The sequence below is a fragment of the Siphateles boraxobius genome, unplaced genomic scaffold (genome assembly GCF_051911475.1).
Source record: "Siphateles boraxobius isolate OS27281-9 unplaced genomic scaffold, OSU_SipBor_1 77, whole genome shotgun sequence".
In the NCBI taxonomy this organism is placed as follows: Eukaryota; Metazoa; Chordata; class Actinopteri; order Cypriniformes; family Leuciscidae; genus Siphateles; species Siphateles boraxobius.
This window is the reverse complement of record NW_027509205.1, coordinates 9,872,941-9,890,622: the sequence shown is the minus strand read 5'-3', so window position 1 is coordinate 9,890,622 and position 17,682 is coordinate 9,872,941. Positions and strand designations below refer to the sequence as shown.

Genomic DNA, 17,682 nt, shown 5'->3' with positions numbered 1-17,682 from the left:
TGAATAATATGACCTCATCAAGCATTATGCATTTGTATGTTTAAAGATGTAATAACACTGTTGTGTATAGGTCAACTGGTACTTTAAAAGGCAATTACCATCCGAGCCACACCCCGATTCTCCAATGCCAGCCGTCTCAACATTGGAAAATCAGCATCATCTCCAAAGGCCAGGCCAAATAACGAAGCTAAACCCAAAGCATTTTGTGCATTATGCAGAATCACATCTGGTTCTGTCTCCCCAATAGTGGCTTCTCCATCAGTCAGAAAGATGATCATGGGGACACGGTGAGATGAAGGCAATTTACTATTGGTTAAAGAAGGGTTTAGCAGCTGGGCCGCTGATAGTAGAGCTGAATTGATGTTTGTCCCTAGTTTAAAGGAAAAAAAAGAGTTAATTACAGTATTTCCTGCACTTCTACATCTTCTCTGTGGCCGTTTAATCTCCAGCTTCATAGCAAAATATATCTTATTGTGAATCAGACTTTCAAGTCCAAACTGATTGTGATGAGATAAAACAAAGTGTACCACAAAATATTGGCAAAGACATGTCTCTTTCTACTGTGCAGCAAAAAAAACCTACAGCCTGCAAGAAACATATGATCCACTAACAAATAACTGTAATTAGCTGGTTCCTTTGATTAATTGTTCAAAAAGAGTTACGAGGAAATAGTTTGAATCAGCCAGACGAATCCTTCACATGTGGTTACTGAATCACTGAATATATATATATATATATATATATATACATATATATATATATATATATATATATATATATATATATATATATATATATATATATATATATATATATATAATTTTCTTAAGATACAAAGAAAACACTTACAGCCCTCTGCAATTATCTTCCTGACAAATTCCTTGGCATCCCGCACATTCTGTCGTGTGGCCCGCACAGTGTGTCCTTTCTTCCAGATGTAGACCTTATCGGAGAAAGTGATGAGATTGAAGTAATCTCCTTCACGCAGGTCACTCAGTATGGTGGTCATGGCTGCCTTAGTCTGATGTAAAACACAATGGAGAAATGCATCAGTGTTCTTCATCTCATTCTCGACAAGTTGTGGTTTTGAGGTGGCTAAGATGGTACCTGCTTAATTTTTGTGCCAATCATTGAACCGCTGATGTCAATGACAAAGATGACATCTTTAGGAACTACAGGAAGTCCTCGAGGTGCAAAGTAGTGAACAAAGTAACCATCATCCACCTGGAGAAAAACAAAACAAATAACAACATCATAATGCTACATGGAGACCCCTGCTATTGTGGTACCAGCATTCAAGTAGGTTAGTGTGAAGACCTGGATGTCCCCCATGGGGTCTTTGAGCTCCACGTCATACTGAATGACAAAGTCTGCATTGAGACCTCTGGGAGAGATGTTCCTCTGTTGCTGCACGGTGGGAGTGTAACGCACATGTGCGCAGTGAGGATTCTGCTCGACCTTAGTTGAAGGAGGAGGTTCTGCATCTGCTAAAAGAACAGTGAGAAGCAGAGAAACCACATCTTTGAGATTTGCTGGTCTGAAGCATTGGGTTGACGTCACAAAAGTGCTTTCTTTTACAGTACCTTGAACACTGTTTGTGAGCAGTCGGCTAGTTCGTAGTGGCAGAGCTCTGATGAAGCTGATGCCAGTCCTCTCCGATATGCTGACATCCAAGGAGATGTTCTGCACGGGTTGACCAGGTCGTAGACCCAGAGAGAGCTCGTATTGGCCAAGCCGTCGTGATAACAGCTCCTCGTAAGACAGTGAGAAGGACACACGAGTCCCAGGAGGCACGTTAACTGCTACACGGAACTTCTCTATCTCGCGTTCCCTTTGGAATACAATAGAAGTTAATCAGATTCCAGTTCTTCATGGAAGATATAAATAGTGTTTGTCCATATGTCCTGAGATAGCTCTTTCTCCAAATAAATGATTTTGATTTCCATTTACTCTAAGGATGATCCAACAAAAAAAGATCTATAGTTTAAAACATCTGCAACTGTATAAGAACAATTTGAGAGATTTTCTGTACGCATCCATTTCTAAAACAGCATGTCTGTTGGGGCAAACCCGAAAAGTAAATGAAAAGTGACCTATTACATTTTTTAGTAAATGCCTGCACATTGGGATTCTGCCATAAGCAAGTCCCAGTGGAGAAGGTATTTAACAGATTTTTGACTGACTTTGTGGCAACAAGTCCTGCCGTTTTCCCCTGTTTCTTAGCTGTGTCATAGATCTTCCTGGCATCAGTTCTCCTCTTCACCTGAGCCACATACACCTTACCATTTGAGGTGCTGGGAATAAACAAAAGACAAATCAGTGCAGAAAGCATACACAATTTGTTTGATAAAGATCATATAGACAAGTGTAGTTCAGGATCTGGATCAAACATCAAATTTAAAACTTACCTCAGAGTTTAAAAAAATAAGCAATTTCTCATAATTGCAATTAATTTGACTCACAATGTGACTTTATATGTCAAAGTTATGACTTTATTTACATAGGTGTGAGTTAATACAGTATCTCAAAGTTGTGACTTTATTTACATAGGTGTGTGACTATCTATTGCATTTATGATCTTATATTTCACCATTGTGATTGCAATTGCGACCATCTGAAAACGTGAGTTTACATCTGACAACTGTGACTATTTCTGTTAACTAAAAATTCTCATAATTGCGACTTCTATCTCACAATGACTGTACTTCTTATTTTAAACTTTCTCTCACAAAAAAATGCAGAAACAGGCTTTCAAACCAAACATCAAGTGACATTGAAAAGAGGTGAGCAGAAAATGTCATTTCCCTCACAAAACATGATTACTGAAAAACTCGCAATCATAGCCATTCCAATCCACTCAGCTCTCAGAGCAGAAGCATTTCTCCTGCATAAACACCCACACGAAGCGATCCATACTCTCTTTGTGTCTTTACATGAGGGTCAAGGAGAGAAAATACTAATGTAAGGTCAGCAAATATATTTAAATAAAAATCAACAAGAACCAACCAAAATAAACCAACAGCCTTGAAAAAGAGCTTGTTTGAATAAGAGCCGGGTGAATGGACAGTTTAAGGCACAGTGGAAAATGAGGCGCCTGTATGTATGTGTGGCACTGAGAGGTCTGGGATCACTGTGCATGTGACACTGTGAACAGAGCTCTCAGTCACAGTTTAACAAACACTACTGCTCTAAAGAAACACATTTGCTGCAGCTATTTGAAAAAGTACAGAGCCTGGTGGAAGTGCCTGTCTGTTTTTGTGCGTACAAAAGAGTGTGATACCTTCAGCATGTGTAAACATCTGTAATGTACATTGAAACTTGAAACCCTGCTTTGTTGATGGATACGTATGCATTCTTCATGCATGTGTGTGTATTTATGTACACGTAAATGTGTGAGCGTGTGTATTTTGGCCATGTGCCTTGGTAAACTCTGCTGGGTAAAAGAGAGAGTGAACAGAGCCAGTGCTCGTCATTTTCTCTATTAGCTCTCTGAGTTTTCTTGACAAAGCCTGCTATTCATCTGACCTGAACGTTCTTTACTTTTGAACCATGTCAGCTTCCAAATCCAGCCACTGTGTGCTTTATCAAGCTGTTATGGAGCCTTATTTGTGGGAATATTTTTATATTTAGCATTCATTTTTGGAAAAAAGGGTTTACATAACTCACTCATATCTGGTGAGCAAATATGAATTCTTTACAATGTCTCTCATACAAGTTTTATTACAAAACTCCTCTACAAAAAAGGATCCAAAAGCACCATATGATACTTTGAAGCTTATACTGGTTTTGAACAACAAGAGAGTGCGATGAAGACAGAATTGCCATTTTTGTGGACCACTTGACTTGTATCATATCAATATGATTAAATTTCAAGTCTTTAGAAGTCATCAAAAGCTTTGTTTTCACGAGTTCACATTTACATATAATTAAACAAAGTAAATGTTATGCGTATTTGCCGTACTGTCCGAGGGAAGGTCTCCGAGCTCGGAATTTGGCCCCAACCCAGAGTACACCATCCCAGGTTGGGATAGGAATAGTTAGAAGTGAGGAGATGGGCTGGTGGAAGGGATGCTGGAAAACTGTCATAGAACAGAGGTAAGTCTGCTGTATATATACCTGATGCTTATTGAGTGGACTGGATGTGCTCCTCCCATGTTAAATAGGTTAATTATCTGAAAGTGCTCCTCCTGAACATTTTTTAATAAAACATCATGTGTCAATCAGACCAATTGTATTTCGCCAGTCACTTGATATCTTACACTTTAGTTAGATCTAAACTCAAGAACCGGCATCAGCTGATTCATTGAAAAAAATCCAACTTAAAAGAATTTGTTCGCTCGTGAATGTGACAAGGAGGCCGGATATAAGGATTTTTTATGCGAATATAAGTGCATTTTTCACACAAGCTCTTGTATGGCTTTAAAAGATTTGAAAAATAATGTGTCATTTATGTGATAATTTCATGGTGCTTTAGTATCCTTTTTATAGCTTGCAAGTTCCCATTCGTGTAACGGCATGGAAAAGATCAAAAATGTCTTTGTCTGTGTTCAACAGAAGAAAGGAAGTCATTTTTGAAATGACATGTGGAGGTCCAGTAAATGATGACCTTTCACTTTTAAGTGTGGTAATCTTTTAATTATTTCTGAAAACCAGATCTGAGCATCAAAAATATTTTCCCTTTTGGTCACAAAGCACTTCTTTCCACATTAGCAGATCTTTAGTACAAGTACAACCCTGCTGTGTCTATTCAGGGAAAACTTCCCGGAAAACTAACCCAAATGATACTTAATTTAATTGCAATATCCACTGATTTTTAAACCAACCTGAAAGTCAGAATAACAGAAAGAAAATGTGGTGTAATTTTTGACTCACATGGTAAAGTTGGAGATGAATGCAGAAGAGGACAAATCCACCTCAAAGGCCGCCTCCTTAGTGATGTGGAGCTGGTTCCACACGGTGCTCTCCACTGTGGTTACAGCATAGCGAGACACTACAGAACATCGCACATGGTAATCCGTCACCTTGAGCTAAGGGCACAACAAAGACCAAAACATGATAGATTAATATGCAAAGTCACATTATACACAAAGTAAGTGAAACAGGGCTAGTTTTCACACCATTTATTTCAAAAGTCTTGGATATTAAAAAAAAACTATTAAACATTCCCACGGATTCAGTTTATTGACATTCTTTCCTTGACAAGACAACTTCCCTGTGTGACAAATAACCCCCAAATCCGCCATCTGTACACATGAACATGAATATTTTAAAGTTGACTGGGGACATCTGACATAAGACACCAACTTTAAAACGACATTGCTTTATCAAACAATTTGTATGATTATGGTGTTACTGTTGATTTCTCAGGACTTTTGAACTGATGTCAGAGAGCTCAGTATATAGAACATCTTGATCTGTTTACTTGAACCTGATTCAGACCACACTGGTCTGGCAACAGAAAAGCCAGTCTATCTGAACACTGCATACAGCAAAGCGCTACAAGAAGCTTTGTATACAATTATAAAGTTATCTATAGGCAAGATTGTTAAAACAATCAGAGCAGGATCATACTAATGAAGAACAGTTAAGACTGATAGATATTCCAAATATGAATTTCTGGCAGTACAATTTTAAGATTACAGAATTTTGCACTCTGTGTCCAGTGACAGGTTTGGATTGTTCTGGTCATATTGCTTGTAACTCATTCTCGTGTGTTTTACAGGAATAAACATTTGGTTTCTTGGTTTCTAAAATGAAAAGGAACTCATGGGTCAAAAGGCTAGAACACGGTTTGGTGATTTATGGAATTTCACAAAAAACCCAAGTAAAACAAAATAACAGAGGCATTTATCTTAATATTTACGGTTTAGTACAAAACAAAAATATAGCTTTTACTGTCATACTTACTGCTGGTTTTGCTGCTGAGGTCTGACGTCTCGGTCTCTGAACGAAAAACATAAACAAAGTAGCATGTCGTGCTTATAGCTTTTTTTCTTGATATATCTTGAACAAAGTGTATAATGTACTCTTATACAGCTGTATTTAGTAAAAATATGCCATGTAAAAGTTTCCAGCTAGGCGTTATAAAGACCCCCCAAAAAAGCTGTGCTTGTTCTGACTAATTCCTTAGTGCAACTTATCTGCAAGTATCCATATAAACTTTGGTAAACTTGATTAACTTAAATTACCAACCATAAATGTACCTTTGCGGGCAGAGGCATAAATGAATAAATAGTTTGAAATACTGTCAGTATTCTCAGATGCAAGTGGTTTGGTCTTGATCTTACACTGAAATAGACTGAATCAAAGTCATTCATGAAAGGGGTGGAAATGGAACTAAAATACTGTACACACAAGGCCACTGGAGGATTTTAGCATGTTAACTTTAGACACAATTCACTACTGTGCCAATTTATTACCACATCTCCTGGAGATTGCTGCAAATATAAAAAAAAAGCTAAATATGGGAAAGAAAATGTCTCTGCTACTATGAATTTCCAGTACACTCTTTAAATGAAACCACTGTGGCGATATTACATCACATTTTACAATAAGGGTGAATTCAGGTTGACACTTTTTGCCATTGAGATAACTGAGGAAAAAGTGTCGCAATCAACCTGAATTCACCCTAATAAAACAGCTGCCAAGTAATCATGACTGTTAAATAAATGCAAGAATTTGCATAATATTTGAATGCAAAAATGTCATAGGGCAACACCTTCATGATATCCTCCCTTGTCTTTCTGCTTTCCTTATTTGACCCAGAATTAATCCATAAAACATTCGTACAGAATTCTAATTGTTTTTTTGTTTTTTTTCACATAGGGAATCTTTATTACAACTTCAAGATTCCAAATAACGCAAAATATAAACTATATCTTTTAGAAAACACTGCAGCTCGGAACAATTAGACTATTATGATTTCCCAAAAGATATTTTATGTACCTTCCTCTCGTTTGATTTAGTAAGACATTATCTACATGCAAAAAAATTATGATTCTTTGAGTAAATAAACACTAATTATAGAATGGAATAACATTCCAATAGAACCGAAATTCCTCAGGTGTTTTCGCGCGTAATAATGTGACGAGGTGCACTTTCAGTGTAGCACAAAATAGAATAGGTCACTCAAAACAAACTTCACGTTTTACTCTTTACTTTTCATTGGAAACGTCACAGAACAAAGAGAAAAATAACTACTAAGTGCAAAAATATGATTAATAGTTTTATTACCAAGTAGGCTACACATACCTGGAGAGGGACTGGGTGCGCGCCCGCGTGCCCACATCCAAAAGAAACAACAGTAAGTAGGATGAAAACAACTGCGTGGACAGTCAAATCCAATTTTACATCCATGCTTTCAGTTTGTGTGGGGAAGCCAAAACCACTGTTTTGCTCGTAAGACGAGTGCGTAAGGTCTTCCACTGACTTCACATTTTACGGCACACAGTTGTTTATAAAAGCCGGGGTATTGCCCCCTCCCTTCCAAAAAGATCCTTAAAATGATACTGAACCCACGACAATGCCCTGAAAGAGATGGATGCTCATTTAGACTGAATAAATACCTTGGTAGTAATGACAAATGTGTTTCAAGCACGCGTATGTATTTGTGGGTTTCAAGGGTAGCTCTTTTCACGTGTACATGCTGGAAATTTCGCCAGGGTTTTGGGGGGCACGAAAAGCCACAAGACATTAACCCGTGAATGCCTAAAGTTCTAAAAATGTTTGCCAGCTTTCCAGCCGTTACATAATTTTTCTAAACCACATTACTGTCGCTATATATTATGTAATTGGATAACTGTTTACTATAGAAATCTCAGTTAGGCTGGAATACACCTTTGGAGAGGCTCTCATGGACATATTAATGAATTATGAAGTGTGAGGAGTAAAGTGGCTTGAGACTGCTTTTGTGAAATATTATGATAACTAATATAGATTTATTTGTTTGGTTGCTGTCCATGGTACTGGTAACTAACTGAACAAGCTTCTGAATACTGTACGTAATTAATGCATAATAAGGACATTATTCCCTGCTCTTTGAACACATTATTAAAACATCCAAATTACTAAAATACGGCTACATTTAAAGTCATAAAACAGGGATTTCACCTGTTCTAATTAAACATTTTAAAATAAGAAAATGTAAAAATAATCCTCACTCTCTAGTTGCAATATCCATTTCAACTTGCAACATTATGCCACCACCTTATCAACAAAATACAAATCTACATGATTTTTAAAGTTTAGTTTGAAAAACTAAAGTATGATTCAAAAGTCCAAGACCACTAGTGAAAATGCAAAAGTATGTTTTTTATTTTCTAGTTTAAATAGTTTATAATTTAAAGAGTTGAAAAAAATTAAAAATCAATTTTAGAATATCTTAGTATTTAGAGTGTCTTCCTTTTTGCTTTCATATTTAAAAACTTTTGGACCACACCGTGTGTTTGTAAGTCTTGATAATCTTAATGAAAACACATGCTTTTTTCCTTTTATATTCTTCCTCCCCGCTTGCTATCCATTTACACTATATATATATGTGTGTGTGTGTGTGTGTGTGTGTGTGTGTGTGTGTGTGTGCAGATTAATTGTGCAAAAATGGCAAATTTTAGGGGTTTTCTATGATTATAGATGTTCAGGTACAGTCCGGAGTGCTTCCTCTGGCTTTCTTGCGATATTCACATTCTGGAATGCAAACAAGATATCCCTTTTAGACACTCATCAGAGTTTAAAAATAATCATTTCATAGGGTTTCATGACTTACTGTGGGTTTGTCCCTGTGAGTGTTCACTGCTTGGATGTTCAAATAAAAGGACTCCACTTTGCATCCTGAAAGGAGGGCATAAAAGAATACATTTCTTAAAAGAATACAGCATTTATTGCTCAAAAGTATGTGCAGCACTTTCCATGAATAGGGTATAGTAATTTGTAATGAGGGAAAATCATGTGGTAACAAGGTGCCACACCTTTAAGACATAACAGGACCCCAAATTATGTTTGAAATAAAGCCACAGCTATACCTACTCACCGTAAGCTAATGGAGTCAGTTTGAGAACAGTATGCAGAGGACACTTTAGATATGGTAGATCATCTGTGGAGAAATCACAGATGATGCTATTAAAGTGATAAATTGCGTTTCATAGTCTGTGACAGCAGTGGCTGGTTGCTTTTGGTTTAGACCTGCACTTTTGTCCAGAAAGTAGGCCAGTAGACAACGCATGACTGCCTGGTGGCAGATGACCAGCACATTCTCTTGTCTCTCAAGCTCCATTATGACTGGCTCTAGACGATGCACCAGGTCTTCATATGACTGCAGAACACAGAAAATGGCATATTTCCCTATATATTTCCACATACAAACTTGTTTGTGTTGTGGACAGAACTCACTTCACCCTTTGGATATCGGTAGCGGTACTTGTCCTGGTCTCTTAAGGCAAACTCTTCTGGATTGGTTGCCTGAATTTCCTCGTACGTCATCTCCTCACAAACACCCTTAAAATGTCAAGATGTAACTCTGTTACATATGCATTTCATGTGCATACAACTCTAACACAGAGCATGACTAGCTTACCGCATCGATTTCATTCAACGCCTTCCACTGTTCATACGGGACGCCCAGTCCCTCTGCTGTCTGTATAGTCCTTCTCATGTGGCTGGTCCACACCTTCAGGTCCTTAATGGATTGACCCCTGATGAACTCAGAGAGGGCCCTAGCATACTGAGCAACAAGATAGGTGCAATTCTAATCTACATTTTTGTGTTTAAGGAAGGTTCGAATCAAGTCACAGAAATTCATGACTTTTTATGCTAGAAATAAAATATTTACAGTATGCAGGAGAAGTTGCGATAGTCTTTAATTTCTTATGAGATGTATATCAGAGTAAAACGACTTCTTGAACAAGAAAAAATGTATGGCAGGACTTTGTCCATTGGAAATTGATTTCATGTGAGTGACAGGTGACAAGTTACACATGCAAAGGTGATTTAAGTGTTTTTAGACGTTTCAGTGTGGACAAGCAACTTTGCTAGTGTGGCATTTCGAAACAAAAATGTGGTTAATATGGACGTAACACTTTACCATCAACATTGTTATGCTTTGACACTTTGAGGTGCAAACTGAGATTTTATGCTTAGTCTATGATCTAACTCACCTTTAGGCCCTGTGAGGAGAGACCTGAGTCTCCACCGATTCGTCCCAGCAGGTTGAGCTCACTTTCTCCATGGCGGCTCAGATAGATGGATCGTGGAGTGACGTGGATGTTCATGAGGTAATACACAATACGACTCTGCATGTGATCCTGGACCCGGTTTACGAGGTATCTGGATCCCACATTAAAGATCTTAATGAAGGAGAGGTGCCTATGAAAAGAGGGGAGGAAGTATAAAGGAGTTAAGTAAGTAAAAAAATAAATATTTGTAATTATAAATTGTATGTAATAGTTGGAAGTTATGTGCAATACCATCATATTAAATTAGAGACTTTGGCAGCAGTGTACCTGTCCTTTTCCTCATCCAGGGAGACATAGGACATTTTGTAGCAATCAATACGTTTCAGGAAGTCCACCAGTGCTTCCTCTTTGTCATAGTTTTCATAATCAGGGCTGCTTAATTTTACTTGCTGTCAAAATACATAAAATAAAACAAACAACCAAATAATAATATTATACAATTAAAAACATTTTTAATAGTTTTACATTATAAATGGTTTAATAAAACAATCTTACCATTATATTGGCCTCAATGATTTCAGGGTCGTCACAAATCGACTCAATGAAAAACACCTGGACATAAACATTTCTTATGAAATGTTGGTTGCTAAAAACAACAATTTTACAAAATATTAAAGTGTGACAGTAGTTTAACTGTTTACAAAATGCTTTATTCTTTCATGTCAATGAACTGCTTTCAAGAAGAAAAAAAGAGTCAGATTTACGCCTGTCGATCACAGATACGATAGAACTGAATAAATGGAGAAAAAAATCATCCCTGATGTGAAACCATCCACAACCTCGCTTATAAAACAACTTTTTTCAGTAATCCAAATATAGCTCAGTCCAGAATTAATATTTAATATAAACAATGTTTAAGATTAGTGGGCAGGCAGTCGGTTTATGTGACAAAAAGCTGTTACCACAATAAAAATGGTTTATTCAGCGTACACTACTTCCATTCAAACAGAATGGACTCCTCTCCCCATCTGGATCCTGTCACATTTTTATCAATGAGGCTCCCCCTTAGGCAATGGATCTGATTTAAGCATTTTGCATTAATAAATACCTTAATTTATAAAAAATCTTTAAAAATATCTTGGAAAGCTAGCATTTTGAGGTAACATCCCACGAATCATCACATTGTATCCAATGTGTAGAGGAGGGAGACTTTAATAAAGCAGACTGCCGAATAAAAGTAAAACCCTGCTGCACCTGCCTTGTAGCCCTTCTCCTTTGCAAAACTGATGATGCCAACTCTTCTCTCCCTTGTGGTATTGGTAGCATCAAACACCTGTGAAGAGCATTTGTCAGAGATTGATTTGCATTTTAAGAATTTGTTGACCACTTAATAACTGTGGAGAATTCCAAACTAATCTAGTAATAATAATCTTAATTGTACTGGGTGATTAATAGTTTGGACAGACAGCATAACTGTTATCCATTACATTCTTGACTCACTGCTACTTGTCCCTGCTCCTTAGCGAAGTAATTGTCAATGTCCTTAATAGCACTTGAGGCACAGGCTCTAAACACATGATGGAAATGCATAAGTACAAAAGACAAATTCAGTTCTCACAACGAGTTATATATATATATAAGTTATATATAGTCATCTTAAATTTATTTTACCTGCGGATTTTCATGGCCTCCTCATTGTCTGGACGGAAAAATTCATAGTTCTTGTATGTCTGCACAGCCTCCCTTCGATACTGACCCAAATTAAAGACTTTGCATAAAACAGCACAATAAAAATAGTTTGTTAGCAAACAATTTATATTTAAACACACACCCACATTTGCATATATTTTTAATTAAATCAAATAATGCTAAACATTATATCAGCAAATAATTTAATTAGTAACAAACAATGCTTGGCATTGAGAGTACAATTAAGATTATTATTTTAATATATATACAGTGGGGAAATAATTATTTGATCCCCTGCTGATTTTGTAAGTTCGCCCACTTCCAACGAAATTAAGGGTCTATAATTTTTGTGGTAGGTTTATTTTAACGAATAGAGACAGAATATCAACCAAACAATCCAGAAAAAAACGAATTATATAAAGGTTATAAATTGATTTGCATTTCAGTGAGTGAAATAAATATTTGATCCCAAAGCAAAACATGCCTTAGTACTTGTGGAGAAACCTTTGTTGGCAAGCACAGAGGTAAGACGTTTCACCAGGTCACCATTCCTCTTTACAGATCCTCTCTAAATCCTTAAGGTTTTTTGGCTGTCGCTTTGCAACTCGAAGTTTAAGCTCCCTCCTCAGATTTTCTATAGGATTAAGGACTGGAGACTGCCATGGCCACTCCAAGACCTTAATGTGCTTCTTCTTGAGCCACTCCTTTGTTGCCTGGGCGGTATGTTTTGGGTCATTGTCATGCTGGAAGACCCATCCACAACCAATCTTCTGTGTTCTGGCTGAGGAAAGGAGGTTCTCGTACAATATTTTATGGTGCATGGCCCCGTCCATCAGCCCTTCAATACGGTGAAGCCTGCCTGTACCCTTAGAAGAGAAACAGCCCCAGAGCATAATGTTTCCACCTCCATGCTTGACTGTAGGGATGGTGTTCTTGGGGTCATAGTCAGCATTTGAGTTGATACCAAAGATCTAAATTTTGGTCTCATCTGACCACAGAACTTACTCCCAAGCCTTCTCTGAATCATTAGATGTTCATTGGGACCTTGCAGGCACTGCAGGATTTCAATCCATTGCGGCGTAGAGTGCTACCAATTGTTTGCTTGGTAATTGTGGTCCCAACTGCCTTGAGATCATTAACAAGCTCCTCCCGTGTAGTTCTGTGCTGATCCCGCAACTTTCTCATGATCATCCGGACCCCATGAGGCGAGATCTTACATGGAGCTCCAGACCGAGGGCAATTGATGGTTATTTTGTATTTCTTCCATTTCTGAACAATGGCACCAACAGTGGTCTCCTTCTCACCCAGCTTCTTGCTGATGGTCTTGGAGGCAATTCCAGCCTTGTGCAGTTCTACAATCTGGTCCCTGATGTCCTTTGACAGCTCTTTGGTCTTTCCCATGGTGGTGGAGAGGATGGAATGGAAGATACAGATTCTGTGGGCAGGTTTCTTTTATACAAATTGCGAGCTGACATTAGGAGTACTTTCTTAAAGTGACATGACTAATCTGTGTTCCACATGGGCACATTATTGTTGGTTGGTAGGGGATCAAATACTTATTTTACTCGATCATACACTCACCTTGAGTTGGCACTCCAATCCAATTTAGGTACCGGGTTAACTTTTTGGAGATGTAGGTCTTTCCCCTGGCCGGCAGTCCAACCATCACAATCATTGTAGGACAATTTGTAAACTGGGGCCGTGAAGCTGTGGACCAGTAGAAAACATTGAATTTAAAGTATGAGTAAGGTTTCGATCACATGGATGGAGATGTTCTATAAGCATTCACAAGATGATGTCAATATAAAATCTGACAAAATTTGATAGCCTGAATGAAGAATGAAAGAGGTACAAGAAGAGGAATGGCATAACTTATGGCAGCATCAAAAGAACAGGAACCCATTAAATTCTGCACTGAAACCTGTCCATCATCATTAGATTGTGGTTGATTCTATACTGATTTGTACTGAGAAGGCAGGGTTATTCAAATGACTTGGATAGCGAAGAGAGGCTGAATGTATAAAAACTCCTGAAAGAACATCCTACAGGCCACAGCAACCAAGGAATCACATTGGTGATAGTCTTGAAGCCAACTCCAGCACTTAATATTCCTTTTCATTCCATTGCCACAACTTAAGAAACAAAGCTCTCAAGAACACAACTTGCGGCTTGGTGCAGCTTCAAGACGCTATGTGATCAAATGTAGACAAAGGAAGCAGGCAGCGCTGAAGTTCACAACACCTGGGTTGATCATCTACAAGAGGTTAATAACACCCTTAATGCACCAACAATTTTAGAGGACAAAGACAAAGCAAATAGCAAAAAAAGATAAGGAAAGGCAGGTGAATTAAGATATCCCCTCACTTACAGCCTCTCCTCTGGCTTAAGGAACTGCTCATCCATGGCACCCATATCTTGAGCAGAGGTGTCTGTGTGAGCTCCTTCTGCTCGGAGGACATGTCGTTGGGCCCTGCACTGCTGACAGTATGTTTAGAAACTAAGAACACATGGCTGGGTTCCCATCAACCCTTTTCCTGCTCAGGTCACCTGACTGAGATGGGAACAGTTGGGAGGAGGGATAGGTTTGGCATGATGGAGAGACAGAATCCTGGCTGCCATTGGTAATTGACTTAATTAATCTTTCGGAGGCTTTGAGCAAGTCACTTCTGGCTTCATGAGAAAACTGATAGCCATTCCTAAATAAAAATAAAACATTATGTTCAGATATGTTCCTGTATATATTTTCGAAACTATCACGGTTAGTCTTAATTATATAGTGTCTTAATTTGTAAAGTTCTCTTGTAAAACAATACCATTTTATTTAAAAAAACAAAAACAAATTACACACACACACACGTGTGTGTGTGTGTGTGTGCGTGTGTGCGTGTGTGTGTGCGTGTGTGTGCGTGTGTGTGCGTGTGTGTGTGTGTGTGTGTGTGTGTGTGTGTGTGTGTGTGTGCGTGTGTGTTTCAATTTATTATCCAATTAGCTCTAACTTAATAATGCTTTTGATTGACAGGTTTTGATCTTACTCTTCATTAAAGTTTAAAAATATATTCTAAAAGACATTGTAAACACTTCTCTTCAAATTAAAAATGAATTTCAATATTGCTCTTAGCAAATCCATGATGGCCCATTTAGCATCCCCCAACTGTGAGGCCTAGTTCAAAAGCTTGTTCAGGATGTGGTAAATAAGATTAGCAAGACTGCAGACAGACTTACACATTTAAGGGTCATTCTGCATGTGCCTAATATCAGGTTGTTCCCTGGTCACCATGTGTCATTTGATATCATGGCCTTAATAATCTTGCCTAACACCTCCTCTGCAGAAAGCCTTATCATAAGGCTCTCAAGTGTCACGCATTGAACATGACAGTCACTCATTTCAGTCTTTTGTCCCGCACTCCAGCCACACATTGTATTTCTCAAGCGGAAAAACTATTTGTAATATATTTAATATGCCGCAGCGCCCAAAATTTCTCTGGAAGCGCGGCTCTCTATGGAACCGGCAGAAATCAAGTAAGTCTTCCCTGGAGTTCTCAGTTGAGCCTGCAACATATCAGCCAATAAAAAAAAGAAAAAAAGAAAAAAAGAAAGGGGCTACACAACAGCCAATCAGAAAATAGCACTATTGTATATGGGTAAGATTTAACGCAACACCAATGAAAAAAAGCATATCCTGGAATTGTTCACGTGATTTTGCTACATCTTATGAAAGTTTGGTTCACCCACAGAGGAAACCACTGGGGCTCTGAGCATCACTTTGAGCACAGAGTAATTCATGATCTCCTGTTTTAATGTTACATCAAATTAACACCTTGTTTGACACAAACAATGACAACTTGACTGCTGTTTCCCAGATAATAAACATCAGTTTTTCATGAGTGTCTGTAACTTAGCCAACAGTTTTACAGCCTGTTCACTGACAACACCTGCTCAGAACAAGTAGTCTCTAGGCCTAGTTATATTTTCGATATCACTGACATATTGTCACATTATAAACATCTCTCTCTCTCTCTCCAAATAGGCTTAATAATTTTATTAGCACTAAATTCATTAAAGTGTATTGCATAGTCGATGTTATAGGTCACTTTTAAAATCATGTCATATTTTATAATTATATCCTGGCTATGGATGCATTAATCATTGCATCTGTCTTTCAAAGATTTCAGGTAAAAAGCAATTACAATTAATAATTGTAAAAAAATAACATTGGAGTAATAGAAGCCCCTGGTTCCTTTTTTCAAAGGAATGTCACTCTTGCCTGTCTTCAAAACTTGAGAGCCCTATGTAAAGATATTTTAACATGGCGCTACTGTGATGCAGTGGAGCACACAAACAGGATGTTGACATTACTCACCTGCAGAAAACTGATGTGTGTGTGATTGCTCTTGAGATGTGGCTGGAAATGTATTAGCCACCAATGCTCTGTATTGTAATGACTATAATTAAGTTTTACAAATCATGCATTTTCCCAAATACACCTTAAACCTGTATTAACTTTAGCTGTCAGGGCGGATTTCGCCGGAAATTGCATAGACGCCCATGTCTGTCGCATTATGTGTAGGCCTACACGGAGAAAAAAAGCTGTGGTTGTGGTGGCTAAAGCAAAGTTTAAAGTTTTTTTTTGTACCAAAATTACCCATAGATGGAACATTGAAAACAACAACCCCCTGACCGCCTGTTGAAAAAAAATTATTTGTCCATACGCTCTGATAAAATGCCGTGTATGTAGGCCCAATACCGGATTACATGTGCTTCGATCACAATCATCTGCAAAAAGAAATACATAGACGAAGCACAATAAAAAAATAATGTTCTTCCACAACACTCATGTCGTTTTATTTTCTAATCGCTAAAGTTTATAAAAGTCACAAAAGTGTTTAAAAGTGTTGTTGCACTGTCTAGATGCAAAAGTAGCATTTAATATTTAAAACTAATTCTATTTTCTGAGCGACTTTTGTTTCATTTTAACAAATCCATGTGAAATCCATGAACCAATCCCTTCAAGTTCACAAAGAGATGTGTCTGAGTACTGGTGTACATTACAGTAATTATGAACATGCTCTAACAATTGTCAACCATAAAGTGTCCAAGTCACTTTTATTTATATTTATAAATACAAATACGTTTACGATTGTTTTCCTTTATAGAAACAGTGAAGTATAGGGACAGGACTGCAGTTTATTTATAATATTTCATGTGTTTATTTTAGTTGGGTTAAAAAGGAAAGATCTTTAAGTTCTGGTTTGTATGTTTGCTGTTATAAGAATGGTTCAAAAACAATCTTAATACGATCTCAGAAAGCTTTCAGACAAGTAAAGAGGCATCTGTGTGCACTCTTTGCTTTTTCCTTTTACTCTGATATCTGATACCTTTGCCCCGATACAGCTTCCTTGGTTACACATACTACACCAGTGACCACATGTGCTACTTGTGCTTTAGTGACTGAAATAAACAAGTTAATAATTTTATCTGCTGGTTCTCCAGCAAATTTTAGCTCAATGTAGCAAATTAGAACTAAATAATGCTCAAGCCAAAATTAAAATCATCAACATAAAAAAAGCGTTGTCTTATCCTGACAGCTTATGCTGTATGTAAACTATCAATACTATTCATCTGTTGCCCGTTCACACTCAATCAGTTCAGTTGTCCTTCTCTGAACTCACCGGCACTGTCACAACGGGTTCTTCTAAGGAAGTCCTTTGGAAACGCGTCCATCATTAGGGAAAACTAGAAGATCCGGGAAGATCCCCGACTTGTGTCATGAGCAGTGTGATGTATTTCAGACGCTCATTTTAATGTAACTGAGCAAGAGAAGCTTGTG

At 37.7% G+C, this 17,682-nt stretch overlaps 2 protein-coding genes across 11 annotated transcripts in view; both read right to left on the bottom strand.

Moving 5' to 3' along the window:
• Positions 1 to 7,377, bottom strand: part of itih6 (inter-alpha-trypsin inhibitor heavy chain family member 6) — a 12,975-nt gene extending 5,598 nt beyond the window's left edge. For 2 of the 3 annotated variants that reach the window (XM_077218770.1, XM_077218772.1), the window contains exons 1-9: positions 7,252 to 7,377; positions 5,908 to 5,943; positions 4,873 to 5,027; positions 2,184 to 2,294; positions 1,584 to 1,831; positions 1,318 to 1,487; positions 1,108 to 1,224; positions 850 to 1,021; positions 99 to 370 (exon numbers count right to left, since the gene is read on the bottom strand). In XM_077218770.1, coding sequence (XP_077074885.1) covers positions 99 to 370; positions 850 to 1,021; positions 1,108 to 1,224; positions 1,318 to 1,487; positions 1,584 to 1,831; positions 2,184 to 2,294; positions 4,873 to 5,027; positions 5,908 to 5,943; positions 7,252 to 7,356 — 1,386 coding nt within the window. In that variant the 5' untranslated portion in view covers positions 7,357 to 7,377. The remainder of the gene's footprint in view (positions 1 to 98; positions 371 to 849; positions 1,022 to 1,107; positions 1,225 to 1,317; positions 1,488 to 1,583; positions 1,832 to 2,183; positions 2,295 to 4,872; positions 5,028 to 5,907; positions 5,944 to 7,251) is intronic. The other variant, XM_077218771.1, reaches the window with a different exon arrangement.
• On the bottom strand, positions 7,213 to 17,682 carry pfkfb1 (6-phosphofructo-2-kinase/fructose-2,6-biphosphatase 1). 8 transcript variants are annotated; one of them, XM_077218800.1, is made up of 15 exons: positions 17,525 to 17,682; positions 13,437 to 13,562; positions 11,838 to 11,934; positions 11,667 to 11,733; positions 11,425 to 11,499; positions 10,722 to 10,778; positions 10,494 to 10,615; positions 10,149 to 10,356; positions 9,569 to 9,715; positions 9,385 to 9,489; positions 9,178 to 9,307; positions 9,026 to 9,088; positions 8,762 to 8,826; positions 8,581 to 8,682; positions 8,406 to 8,542 (listed from the first exon to the last, which is right to left on the bottom strand). In XM_077218800.1, the coding sequence occupies exons 1-14, from the start codon at positions 17,577 to 17,579 to the stop codon at positions 8,623 to 8,625; spliced, it is 1,377 nt and encodes a 458-aa protein (XP_077074915.1). In that variant the 5' UTR covers positions 17,580 to 17,682; the 3' UTR covers positions 8,406 to 8,542; positions 8,581 to 8,622. The 8 variants fall into 8 exon arrangements, with proteins under 8 accessions (XP_077074914.1, XP_077074915.1, XP_077074913.1 ...); XM_077218798.1 differs by lacking the exon at positions 17,525 to 17,682 and adding an exon at positions 14,224 to 14,365; XM_077218799.1 differs by lacking the exon at positions 17,525 to 17,682 and adding an exon at positions 14,224 to 14,366 and having other exon boundaries at positions 7,213 to 8,682.

What these genes read in the sequence shown, in the direction of transcription:
- pfkfb1 (XM_077218799.1), bottom strand. Translation starts at nt 14,314, where the DNA reads ATGTCCTCCGAGCAGAAGGAGCTCACACAGACACCTCTGCTCAAGATA. An exon ending in TCATTGAGGCCAATATAATG is followed by an intron (nt 10,616 to 10,721) that starts GTAAGATTGTTT and finishes GTATTTTGACAG; the next exon opens with CAAGTAAAATTAAGCAGCCC. An exon ending in ACTGACTCCATTAGCTTACG is followed by an intron (nt 8,827 to 9,025) that starts GTGAGTAGGTAT and finishes CCCTCCTTTCAG; the next exon opens with GATGCAAAGTGGAGTCCTTT.